Source organism: Populus nigra, chromosome 7 (assembly GCF_951802175.1).
Source record: "Populus nigra chromosome 7, ddPopNigr1.1, whole genome shotgun sequence".
NCBI classification, from domain to species: Eukaryota; Viridiplantae; Streptophyta; class Magnoliopsida; order Malpighiales; family Salicaceae; genus Populus; species Populus nigra.
The window spans coordinates 12,151,695-12,163,747 of record NC_084858.1 but is presented as its reverse complement, the minus strand read 5'-3'; the positions used below and the strand labels follow the sequence as shown (position 1 = coordinate 12,163,747).

At 31.6% G+C, this 12,053-nt stretch overlaps 2 protein-coding genes across 2 annotated transcripts; one reads left to right on the top strand and one right to left on the bottom strand.

Moving 5' to 3' along the window:
- The first annotated feature begins 5,586 nt into the window (after nt 1-5,586).
- Nucleotides 5,587-9,391, top strand: LOC133698465 (COBRA-like protein 2). The gene is made up of 6 exons (XM_062121386.1): nt 5,587-5,985; nt 6,730-6,809; nt 7,408-7,864; nt 8,085-8,244; nt 8,375-8,652; nt 8,762-9,391. The coding sequence occupies exons 1-6, from the start codon at nt 5,892-5,894 to the stop codon at nt 9,052-9,054; spliced, it is 1,362 nt and encodes a 453-aa protein (XP_061977370.1). The 5' UTR covers nt 5,587-5,891; the 3' UTR covers nt 9,055-9,391.
- Nucleotides 9,392-9,507: 116 nt separating this feature from the next.
- On the bottom strand, nt 9,508-11,430 carry LOC133698466 (COBRA-like protein 4). The gene is made up of 6 exons (XM_062121387.1): nt 11,283-11,430; nt 11,114-11,193; nt 10,549-11,005; nt 10,315-10,462; nt 9,940-10,217; nt 9,508-9,850 (listed from the first exon to the last, which is right to left on the bottom strand). Exons 1-6 carry the CDS (start codon nt 11,338-11,340, stop codon nt 9,570-9,572), a joined length of 1,302 nt encoding a protein of 433 aa, XP_061977371.1. The 5' UTR covers nt 11,341-11,430; the 3' UTR covers nt 9,508-9,569.
- Between the last annotated feature and the right edge of the window lie 623 nt (nt 11,431-12,053).

The window sequence follows — 12,053 nt, the reverse complement described above, 5'->3', positions numbered from 1 at the left end:
TTACATATCATCCGATTTGCTTTTGGATCCGTCAAGAGGACCAAGTCATGTCTTAGCTTTTTTTTGTACTAAAAAAAATATTAGCAATGCCTAAAGATTTTTTTATGTTAAAGAAATCAATATGACTTGCAATATAGCATGAACCAAATAATCTAGTAGAATCTAAGAGGATCATCATTGATTTAGATAGTTTAGCCTCTGTCTTTTTACCCTTTAATTTTATAATAACTTGAATTCAAAAGCCTACCCTATAAGTCGAGGTCATGCTTAAACCTAGCTCGAAACATGAATAACTAATCTGGGCTATGAAAAAGCCATTGAGCTTGGACCGTTACTTGAACCCAATCTTGACCCAATCCCAACCTACCTCATGAACTGGTCTACCAGCTATGCACAACAAAGAGCAGTTATGCAAGAAATATATTAGAGTTTTTTTTTTCTTTCAAAGTAGCATAATAAAAAGGGAAAAAAAACAATTTAAAGTTTATTTAGAAAAAAATTAGCAAGGCTCAAATGATATTTACATTTTGCAAGTCACATATGATATATATGCTTTGCGAGTTGCAAATGCCATCTACACCTCTCTTAAGAAAAATGGCATAAAAAAGTTTATAAAGCTATTTTAAACTTTGAATTTAATAAATAAATATTATCTTTATCACAATTGTGATAAAATGTAATATTTATTTCTTTTTTAAAAAAATAATATTTTTAAAATAAATAAACATAGATAACATTTATTTAAATTTAAAAGCTATTTTAAGTTTTGAATTTAAAAATAAAACCAATCTCTATTCTTACATAAAAATAAGTGTTTTGTTCTTCTACAAACTTTATAAGTGACGAGTGTCAAAGTCGTGTAAATTTAAACCCTTAAAATTTATAATTTGTAGTATAGAAAGTACATGTATTGTCCCACAAATATACAAGTATTAGAGCTTAATTACTCAATCAAGACAAGCTATTTAATATATGAGTACACCAAGTAAAAATGCAAAATTTAAATTCAAACACGCATTCATTTTGAAAGTAAATAAAATTAGTTTTTTTTTCGGTCTAAACAAATTAAAACAATTTAGAAATCTAAGTAAACAAAATAAATCAATTATGAAAAATCAGAGGCAAATCAACAGAATAAAAGAAAAAACAGAAAGAATTTTTTTTATAAGAATTGTTCCTCAAGGATAACTAAACATTAATCATTGAATTTAGATATGTTTTCTAATCTAATTTGTGATAATAAATAAATCAACCATGAAAAGCAACAAGTTTTTCTATATATTCTTACTTTTTAGTCAACTCAACATTCATGCATCAATTAACTCTAATCACATAATGACCTTTATTAAGCATGCAAGATTTAATTATGTGACAAAATTAAAATCAAGATAGATTCAATTGATTCATGATAATTAAACATGTATGTGGAGTTAATTAAATCAAGACTTATGTTTTTCATGTAACAAATAATTAAACATGTTTTGAAAATTAGATAATCCTATTACTTAAGTTAATTAATCATGAATTCATCATAAACTAATCAATAACAATATATTTAAAACCAAAAACACATGAGGGCATCATATATAATTTAGTTCATCAATCATTAAATTTAATCATAGAAAAATACAAAATATTAATGTATCATTATCAAATATAGAATAACTTTAAGTACAAAACCTCATGATAATTTAAAACCCAAGAGTACTAACCTCTTAAAATTGAAAACTAAACTTGTAGTAATTTCATAAAAGGAAAAAGAAAAAAAATAATTCTGAAAACAATAGAATCCCCTTGTTCTCTTCTCATTTCCTCTAAACATGATCCTTTTTTTTTTTGTTAGGATTGGTTATTTATGGAGTTGAGGAGGTGGAGAAGTTTTCTAGTTAATATCTAATTCCTAATTATATTACTTTATAGTTTTCTTATATTAATATAATTATAATGACTTGTGTATGGACTTAGACATTTTAGAGAGGTTTCTTGGTCATGTAAGACTCTTATCATGTTATTAATGAGTTGTCATGTCATTATCTTAACATGAAAAGATGGGCTGGACTTACGTGAGTTTGATAATAGACTTTAAACCTAACTTTAAATATATCTTTACTAGTCTTACCATAAATGGATGAAAAGCTTAAAATATTTTGTTTTTATAACAACTTGAATCAAAATAAAACTTTATATGTAGCTTCAAATATGGTTCAAAAAATATATAAAGATCTAGTTTGATAGATTTACTTTGAGCAATCCTAATCTCACTAGAATTCCTTGTTCAAGTTGGATTCCTAATGTAATTAGGATTTGCACTTCTTAGCTCCAATGATTTATACAAATATGCTTTTTCTAGTTCTTTGCTTGAAATTATACTAAATTTTTTTTATTTAGCTCTGTTTTATACTATGTATTTCCATAACACTGTTAAACACAAAAACAAGTTAATTAAATTATTGTAAAACATAAAATAAGTATAAAAAGTTAAACATAAGGTACTAAAAAGATAGAATAATATAAATGTATCATAAGTTAAAAAAAAGTTAAGCTGTTGTGTAAACTTTTGACATAAAATAGGATCAAAACTGTATTGAAAAGAGAAAAAAAAAATACAACAATTAAGTTAAAATAAAATCACGTGCATCTGTCTTTTTAATTTTAATGAACAAATATTTATTAATAATAAATAAAATGCTTTTTTTATCTAATCATATACAAAAATAAGTAAATTATTCTTATAAAAACATATTTTACAACAATGCTCTTTATAAGCTGTAAATATGTGCTAGAAGTCGGAATTGGAGAATGAGTTTTGGTTCTATTTTCGGCTGTTGTTTTTTTTTTGTTAATTAAAAAAATATCTTTTTTAAACCATGTTAAACTACATTATTTCTTAAATAAATTTTTGAATTGTGTTTTTTTTTTCCCGTGTGCTTGTTTGAAAAAACAACTCCTAGTTGGTAACATGGGCAAGAGAGGTTAGGGTGCGGGTTAGGCACTAGATGATGCAGGTCAGATTTTTCTTTTGAAAAAAAAAAAATATATATATGTACAAGCTTTTTCAATATATTTTTGTAGTTAAATTTTTTAGTGAAAATAAAACAATTTATACATATATATAATTAAATAAATTAAAAATCATACATGTTAATAAAAAAAATCATAAACGATAGCTAAAAATAAAACTAGAAAAATCAAGAGATATGTTTAAATTAAGATACATAATCTTGTAAGATGTGATATTTACCATATTCTGTTTCCTAAATTTTTTAATTAAAATAATATTTTTATTCAATCAAAAAATAATAAAAATAGAGACAAATTAAATTTATTGAATATAATAAAAGAGAAAAAAAATACTATTCAAAGCTGTATATATTAGAAATATTATCTGAAAATATTTTTTTATTTTAAAAAATAAAGTTTATTTATATAAAAGATAACAAAAAATTATTCATGAATAAGAAAAACTCTTTAAAATTTAAATGCATAACAAAAAAAATACCCATAATTTAATAGAGGATCTCTAAACAAAATAAAAGGGAGAAGGAATATTAATCTACATATAAAAAAAAATTGAGAAAAAAATAATATAAAAAAGCATTAATTTTAAAAAAGAATTTGAAAAATAATAATTAATCTTGTAAGATGAGACATTTACTTTGTTATATTTTCTAAATTTATTTATTAAAATAAATTTTTATTTAATTAAACGATAATAGAAATAGAGACACAAATTAAATTGATTGAATAAAATAAAAGAAACAAAATAGTATTTAAAGCTACACATATTAGAAATATTATTTGAAAAGAATTTTTTTTAATTTTTAGAAGTAAAATTCATCTATACAAAAGATAAAAAAAAATTATAAATGAATTAGAAAAATTCTTCAAAATTTAAATACATAACTAAAAAAATATTAACAGTTTAAAAGAGACTCTCTAAACAAAATGAAAGAGAGAAGAGATATTAATTTACATATAAATAAAAAATTGAGAAAAAAAATGTAAAAAATTATTAATTTTGAAAAATAATTAGAAAAAATATTTAATTTTGTAAGATGAAACATTTACGCGGTTGTGTTTTCTTATTTTATTTATTAAAGTTCTTTCTTTTATTCAATCAAATGATAATAGAATTAGAAACACAAATTAAATTGATTGAATAAAATAAAAGGAAACAAAATATTATTCAAGGGTGCACATATTAAAAATATTATCTGAAAAGAAATATTTTCATTTTAAAAAATAAAATTTATCTATACAAAAGATATAAAAAATATATAGATGAATCGAAAAATCTCTTCAAAATTTAAATACATAACAAAAAAAAATATTTGTCATTTAAAAGAGCTCTCTAAACAAAATGAAAGAGTGAAAGAATATTAATCTACATAGAAATAAATTTTTTTTTGAGAAAAAACAATATGAAAAAAGCATTAATTAAAAAATAAAAAAAAATTTAGAAAAAAAAGAAAAAAGCAAAGTTCAAGTGCTACTAGGCTTGGAAAATTAGGCCAATTCGCGTGACTGAGCTCTTATTTTTTTTATTGTATTTATGGCAGATGACATGTCGTCCGTCTTAATATTTTTGAAAAAAAAACTAACAACATGTCGTTTGATTTACTATGGTTGCTCAAAAATTGAGGCTTAAGGTTTTTTGGACTCAAAATCTATTTTTCAACCCATTTTGATCCAAAACACCTAAAAAAAACATTTTAGGATTTGTGATAAACCTATCCATGACCTAAAAAAACTAAAAACATGCCACTAATCCAAAATATACCCTAAAGTAAAAAATTTACCCGAGTTCAAATATGTTTTTTCATGAACTTTCAGGGTAAAAAATACATAATATGAACTCCCCTCATCAAATCAAACCATTTGACATAAATATTGACTGTTTTAGTGGCATAAATCAGTGTCAATGACTTTTCTCTTTCTATCTCTGAAATTCAACGACCTCTCTCTTTTCTCTCTCAACCAGGGATTAAAAAATAACAAAAATAAACTTTTGTATCAAAATTGAATTAGAGAAAAATTGAGGTACCAAAATTTAAAGATTTGTGTAATTTTTAAAGTTAAAGGACCAACATGTATCTTTTCCAAAACTTTTAACACACGATCCATGTTTGATGCCTTTCTTATCCCGATCCTCTTCTTTCAATTTCATCATTGACTAAGAAATCAAAAGTTATTGGCTTTCAATTAGGATCAAATTGCACAAAATAAACCCTTGAGGACCGAAATGAAATTGCAAAAATGCACGCCCACAGTGTTTTATACCTACAGTAAAATTACCACGCATTTTAGATTTCTAGTTAATAGTTAATTATCTTTGTCACAAACAGTAACAGTAATGGCAGGGTACAAGTGGAGGATGACACACAAAAGTCACTGATTTCTTCAAAAGCTAAGCTAAACTAACAAGACTTGTCACTTAACTAAAACGACAGACAAACCAGGGTCATGCATTGTGCCCACCACAAAATTCAACTAGCCTATGGTTTAATGGTTTTTTAACAATGTCATTTTCTAACACCATAATAAACAACTGTCATCCATCCCATTATTAAAATCAGTCAACTAAACTCATAAAATCTATGTATCCGAAAAGGAATTTTAGATAAATCCAACCCCAAAGAGAAGCAAAAGTTCATGGTTTTTTAACAATGAAAGCAATTTGAGTTTGCATTTTCTTCACCAAAACGTGTCATTGAAGCATTAAAGAGGGCTTAAAAGTCCGCTTTTTAGACCCTAAACTGAGCTAACAGCATTAACAAGTGCCAGCCAGTTAGTCGTCACCGTGTTCTTTACTCTTTTTTAGTTTTTTGGTTCTTTGAACTAAACAAAGAAATAAGTAATCAAAACACACAACATAATCTGTGTGTCAAGAAATGGGCTTTCTTGTCTCTCCCATGATGAGTTTGTTCTCAAAATTCACTGTCCTGCTGCTTTTTGTGCTTTGGTGCGCTAGTTTTACTTCAACAGGTTGGCAAAGTTTCTCTCTGTTTTTTTTTTCTGTCTTTCAGAAGCTGGACTCTTTGAGTTATTGATGGGGTGTAGTTCTTTCAAATTTTTTTTTCACAAAATGGAAATTGTTGGGGGTTTGGTTCATTAATTAGAGTGGTATTTGGGAAAGTTTGTTTCTTGAATTTGATGAATGAGGAAACGGGGTGGTTTCATTATATAAAACATTGAAGAATCATGTTGTTTTGGTGTATTTTAGGTGTTTTTGTTAAACTCCTGAGCTTTTTCTATGTCTATTCATAGCTTTCTATTATGGGTTGTGGCTAACGTAAAACCATCTGGGATTGTGGTTTCATCATTCAAGCATGATTAGTAACTAAGAAAGTACAATTAGAAAGTGAAAAGTTGGAGGCTTACGGCACAGTTTGTTTTTGTGTTTGGAACTACGTTGAGATGCCTTTCAAAAATGCATTTGGCGTGAAAAAAACATCGATGTTTTTTATTTAGTATTTTCCGATCACACACTAGTGCTACTGTGCTAGAGCGATAAGTGATGCATGCTTGTATGATCTTTTTTTTTCCTTCCTATTTTTGGTTTAAAGTTTTCTGTTAAATTTAGTGCAATTGCCATTTTAATTGTTGGCCAATATGTTTGATTTTTGAGCTCTTACTCCTTCTACTTGTAACTTTAAATTTCTAATTTTTTAATCCTACTTTTTAGGTCGTTGTCTTTCTAATGCAAGTTGCTGTTTATTAATTTTGCAGAAGCCTATGATCCTCTTGACCCTACTGGGAATATTACAATCAAATGGGACATCATAAGCTGGACTGCTGATGGCTATGTCGTAAGTACTAATCAATGTACAGTAAATTTGATAGGAAGCTTACATAATCAACTAATGATAGGAAGCTTATATTTTGAACATGGATTACAATTTTGATTCTCCCAGAAGAACAATGTACAGTAAATTTGTTATTTATGTTTGATATGCTCTATGTTTCGTTCCTTGCCTTAGATTATTGGCAGTGTTTCGCTTTAGATTATTAGCTATGTTTAGTCGCTGAAGTGGTTTTTCATTTTTGTCTTGTTGCTTGGAAGTTACAATCAATCCTCCAGATTCAGTTTTCATTTTACTTGAGTTCATAAGAGTTCCTTGAGCTTATCAACTTTTAGAGTTGTTACAAGTTCTAGTGGTGCATGATTGAAGTTTTCCAGTCCGATGTTTCTTCAATAATTTGGGCTACCTGTTCCTCACTGGATTCTAAGGCCTTTATCTCATTAAAGAAGGGTGTACTTGATCAGCATATCATAATCTACTGAACTGTTTAGCAGTTTCTCTTTTGCGTTTTTCTCACATTCATGGTTTGTTAGCATCCATTAAACTCGTAGTTTCTCTTGAGACTCCCACATCTGTGATTTGCTAACACCTTCGTGCATGATAGGCTGTTGTCACGATTTACAACTTCCAGCAGTATCGTCACATTCAAGCACCAGGATGGTCACTGGGATGGACATGGGCAAAAAAGGAGGTAATATGGAGCATGCTGGGAGGCCAAGCAACCGACCAAGGAGATTGTTCAAAATTCAAAGGAAACGTTCCACATTGTTGTAAAAAGAGTCCGACGGTTGTAGATTTATTGCCAGGAACTCCTTATAACCAGCAGACTGCAAATTGCTGCAAGGGGGGAGTTATCAGCTCATGGGCGCAAGATCCAGCCAATGCAGCAAGCTCCTTCCAGCTTAGCGTGGGTTCAGCTGGAACCAGTAACAAAACAGTGAGATTACCAAAAAACTTCACTCTGAAGGCACCAGGACCTGGTTATACTTGTGCTCGTGCAAAAATTGTTAAGCCTACTAGATTTATGTCTACAGATAAAAGGAGAATCACTCAAGCTTTGAGTAAGTAAAATACAGAAGAGTAGAGAGCAGCATCTATGCATTTGTTTTGCATAATCAACAACTCGCTTTAGAACATAGCTATCATCTATGATGAATCCCTTTAACTGAAATTTAAAGTGCAGATGGGAGAAAATCTCAAAACAATGCTTGCCCTTTTAATCGATCTAAATCTGCATCCATGGCAGTAGCATAATGAACATCTGAACTTTTTTTATTGCAGTGACATGGAACGTTACTTGCACATATTCACAATTCCTGGCTCAGAAGACTCCTAGTTGCTGTGTCTCCCTCTCATCATTCTACAACGACACTATAGTTCCTTGTCCAAAATGCACCTGTGGCTGCCAAAGAAACAATTCGGATTCGGGGGGTTGTGTTGAGTAAGTTCTCTTATTGGAAACATCATTTTTCTTTCTTCTAGCTTTGGGTCTCCAGAATATATACATATATCCATTTTGTATGTGCTGAATATGCAAAATTTACTATTCCTTGAAATTTTTTTGTTTGCAGTCCAAATGCACCACATTTAGCTTCGGTTGTTTCAAGTCTAGGGAATAACAACCCTATGCCTCTTGTCCAATGCACAAGTCACATGTGCCCGATCAGAGTTCACTGGCATGTTAAGCTTAACTACAAGCAATACTGGCGCGTTAAGGTCACAATTACAAATTTCAATTATAACATGAACTATACGCAATGGAACTTAGTTGTGCAACACCCCAACTTTGACAATCTGACCCAGATTTTCAGTTTCAACTACCAGTCATTATCTCCTTATTCAGCTATTAGTAAGTTACATGTCCCCTGTGGTTGGTTTTATTTACTTTATAAATTTGTATCTTTTTCCTCAATAGAATGTAAAATGGGGATTCTCATCATGTTATACTTTTCGGACAGATGATACTGCCATGTTGTGGGGAGTAAAGTTCTACAATGACTTGCTTATGCAAGCTGGTCGTTCTGGTAATGTTCAGTCAGAGCTACTTTTTCGAAAGGACAAGTCAACTTTTACCTTTGATAAAGGCTGGGCCTTCCCTCGGAGAATCTATTTCAATGGTGACAATTGCGTTATGCCTCCTCCGGATGCGTATCCATGGTTGCCTAATGCAAGTTCACGCCAGCTTACTTCACCGCTTATACTAATGATAGCCTTCTTTTCTGTTTTGGCTTTCGTATATGGATACGCGTAGACTGTCGAGGTTCACTAAACGATGCGGTAACCAACCTAACAAATTTTTTCGACTGGATCTGCTTGACCTGATTACATATTGGAAGCAAGGTGAAAAGTTTATGGCTATATGGGATGATATTCGGCATTTCACTGGCTTCAAAATGGTGTGTTTTGTTTCAGTGCACAACGGTTGGTGCTAATACATTGGTGGATGAATTCACTGCTATTTTGTCACTTCTAGCTGTTGTACTTGGATGTAGTCCCTGTAATATTATCAATCTTGTTGGTAGAATTTCAATGGCTCGACATTACAGCATAAATAAAAAGCAATAAAAAAGAAAACATTTGCACATAAACTAGAGGTAGATTTTTCTTGTTTTTTGGTTATCTTACTTATCATAGACCACCACTTGCTCCATTTTTCATGACACAAGGCAATTTTGTTGCATAACTATGCTCTAGTTATCTGTCAAAATGTATCTGGGCTCAGAACTTCTGATGCTCTATTATTTCCTCTGCTTCAAACGCCATAAATTACCAGATATACACGAACAGGAAAATCAACGTAGAAATCAACATGGAGAAGTGTGGGGATCCAAGAGCAGAATTGGGCAGAAATGGGTATGTATCTGGCGGGGGTACCATGCACTCATCGCCATTGAAGTAGACTTTCCGTGGAAATGCCCATCCCTGCTTGAAGGTGAAAGTGTTCTGGTCCTTCTGAAGAAGCACCTCAGACTGAAGATTTCCAAGTGGCCCTGCTTCCATTAATACGTCATTGTAGTCCTTCATGCCATAGAACATCCCTGTGTCATCTGCATATCACATAGAAGGAATGTTAAATCAAAGTTTGTTTCTGACGCAATCTCATCGTGATAGAATTGTAAGATTTCCTGATACTCACTTATCGAGTCATAGGCAATGAGAGGTTTGTACTCGAAGCTAAAAACTTGCGTTACGTTGTTGAGATTCGGATGCTGTACAACGAGGGTCCAAGTCGAGTAGTTCTTCATGTAGTTGAAATTTGTGATCGCAATCTTGACACGCCAGTACTCCTTATAGTTCACCTTCACATGCCAGTGCACTCGAACCGGGCACATATGGTGTGTGCATTGCAGAAGAGAGCTATTATCTTTCCGGGTTGTGTTTCCTACCGGCAATTGAAGAATTCTGGAATCGCCACTGCGTCAACATAATACATTTCATGACTTCGTTTCTCCAGTAAAAATCACTAATCTGGGAGACATTAGAGTCGGAGGTAATGGAAATGGTGGCTTACTTGACACAAGTGTCATTGTTTTGGCAACCGCACGCACAAGTTGGGCAGGGAGTGAGTATCTGATTGTAGAAAGATGAAAGAGATACACAGCAACTTGGGTTTTTTCTTGCCATGAATTGTGAGTAAGTGCAGGTAACATTCCAAGTCACTGCATAAAAACAAGCGTAGAGGTGAGCAGCCTGCTGCCTGCATTTCAAAAGACTGCTATACTGCAGTGGGAAAAGGAGAACTTACACAGGGCCTGAGTTCTTCGCAGACCATCAGGAGTAAGAAACTTGGTGGAAGGCACCATCTTTGGAGGGCCACAAGTGTACCCTGGTCCTGGACCTAACAAGGTGAAGCTCTTTGGAAGTTTCACTGTTTTATTTGAAGTACCGGATAATCCAACAGTAATCTGAAATTGAGAGACAGCAGCTGAAGGATCTTTGCCCCATGCTGCCACTACTCCACCTTTGCAACAATTACCGAATTGCTGGTTGAAAGGAGCACCGGGAAGCAAGTCCACAACTGCAGGGCTTCTCTTGCAGGAATGAGGTATGTTTGCTTTGAACTTGGAGCAGTCGCCTTGTTCAACCGCTTGAGCACCATTGATGGACCATATGATTTCTTTCTTTGCCCATGTCCAGCCTATGGTCCATCCAGGTTTCATGAAGTGCCGGAACGTTTGGAAATTGAACAATGTTACAATTGCCTGGGAAGTTTTTTTGGCAGCGGAACAATCATCACAGCTCAATTTTAGCAATGTGTTGTATAGAATGATAAATTTAGCCATAATATCTGCTATTGATCTAATACTTACAATATAGCCATCTGTTGTCCAAGACATAATATCCCATTTTATTGTTACATTTCCAGTTGGATCCAAAGGATCATATGCACCTGCAATGACAACATAAGAGAGCTAGAATATCAGTAAGCAGAAGCAAGTTAATTAAATCCAAGCACAAATGAAGAAGCTTAAACTTTACCTGAACAAGAAAAGAGCACAAGAAACAAGACAATAAAGAAGAGAAATCTCATTTTCATCAGGGCTACAATGTAGTTGTTATATTACTTACTCTTCTACACTAAATCTTCTTTAAAATCAGTCTTCTCTAATTGTTTCAAGCTACAACTTCCTAGTGGCAACTGGGAAAGAATAATAAGCTATGTGTTCGAGATATATAGAGACTGAGCTACTGGTCGTTAAAAACTGGGAACATTTTCATGGTTTTTTTTTTTTTTTTTTTTGTTGAGAATAACATGTTAACATTTCTGATTCTATGTTGATGCGACAGGTATAGTTGTGGCAACATGCAAACATCAAAAGTCCTATGCATTCTTTGTTTCAAGACTGTGACTGATTTGCTTAGCACTTCTAATTTCATGCATGCATAGCTGTGAATGAAAAATACTCTTCAACTATCTTTCTCTTTCTTTCCTCTTCGGGATAAAAATCATGAATTGGATTATATCAGGAAAATGTTCAATCCCCATCTTACAAGATTTAGAATACAATGTCTTATCAGAAGGATATAGACAAAATGTGGTGTGAAAATGCAAAATACCCATCTGATATGATTGAGAATACAATATTCATCGTCTTGAAGGAGGCTTTACAATTACAACAAAATAGGGCGTGCCATACTTTTTATATTTATAGCAGGAGACTAATTGTACGAAAGCAACATATTAATATATTATATATTCCCCCACATAGGTTCATTAAATCAATATCTTACCCTATGCATGCAGCTTAG

Bases quoted from the DNA above. Each gene is read 5' to 3' on its own strand.
- LOC133698465 (XM_062121386.1), top strand. From the start codon at position 5,892: ATGGGCTTTCTTGTCTCTCCCATGATGAGTTTGTTCTCAAAATTCACT. The intron at 5,986-6,729 runs GTTGGCAAAGTT...TTAATTTTGCAG, and splicing joins CGCTAGTTTTACTTCAACAG to AAGCCTATGATCCTCTTGAC. The intron at 6,810-7,407 runs GTAAGTACTAAT...CGTGCATGATAG, and splicing joins GGACTGCTGATGGCTATGTC to GCTGTTGTCACGATTTACAA.
- LOC133698466 (XM_062121387.1), bottom strand. From the start codon at position 11,340: ATGAAAATGAGATTTCTCTTCTTTATTGTCTTGTTTCTTGTGCTCTTT. The intron at 10,218-10,314 runs GTAAGCCACCAT...ATGTTGACGCAG, and splicing joins AACAATGACACTTGTGTCAA to TGGCGATTCCAGAATTCTTC. The intron at 9,851-9,939 runs GTGAGTATCAGG...TGTGATATGCAG, and splicing joins CATTGCCTATGACTCGATAA to ATGACACAGGGATGTTCTAT.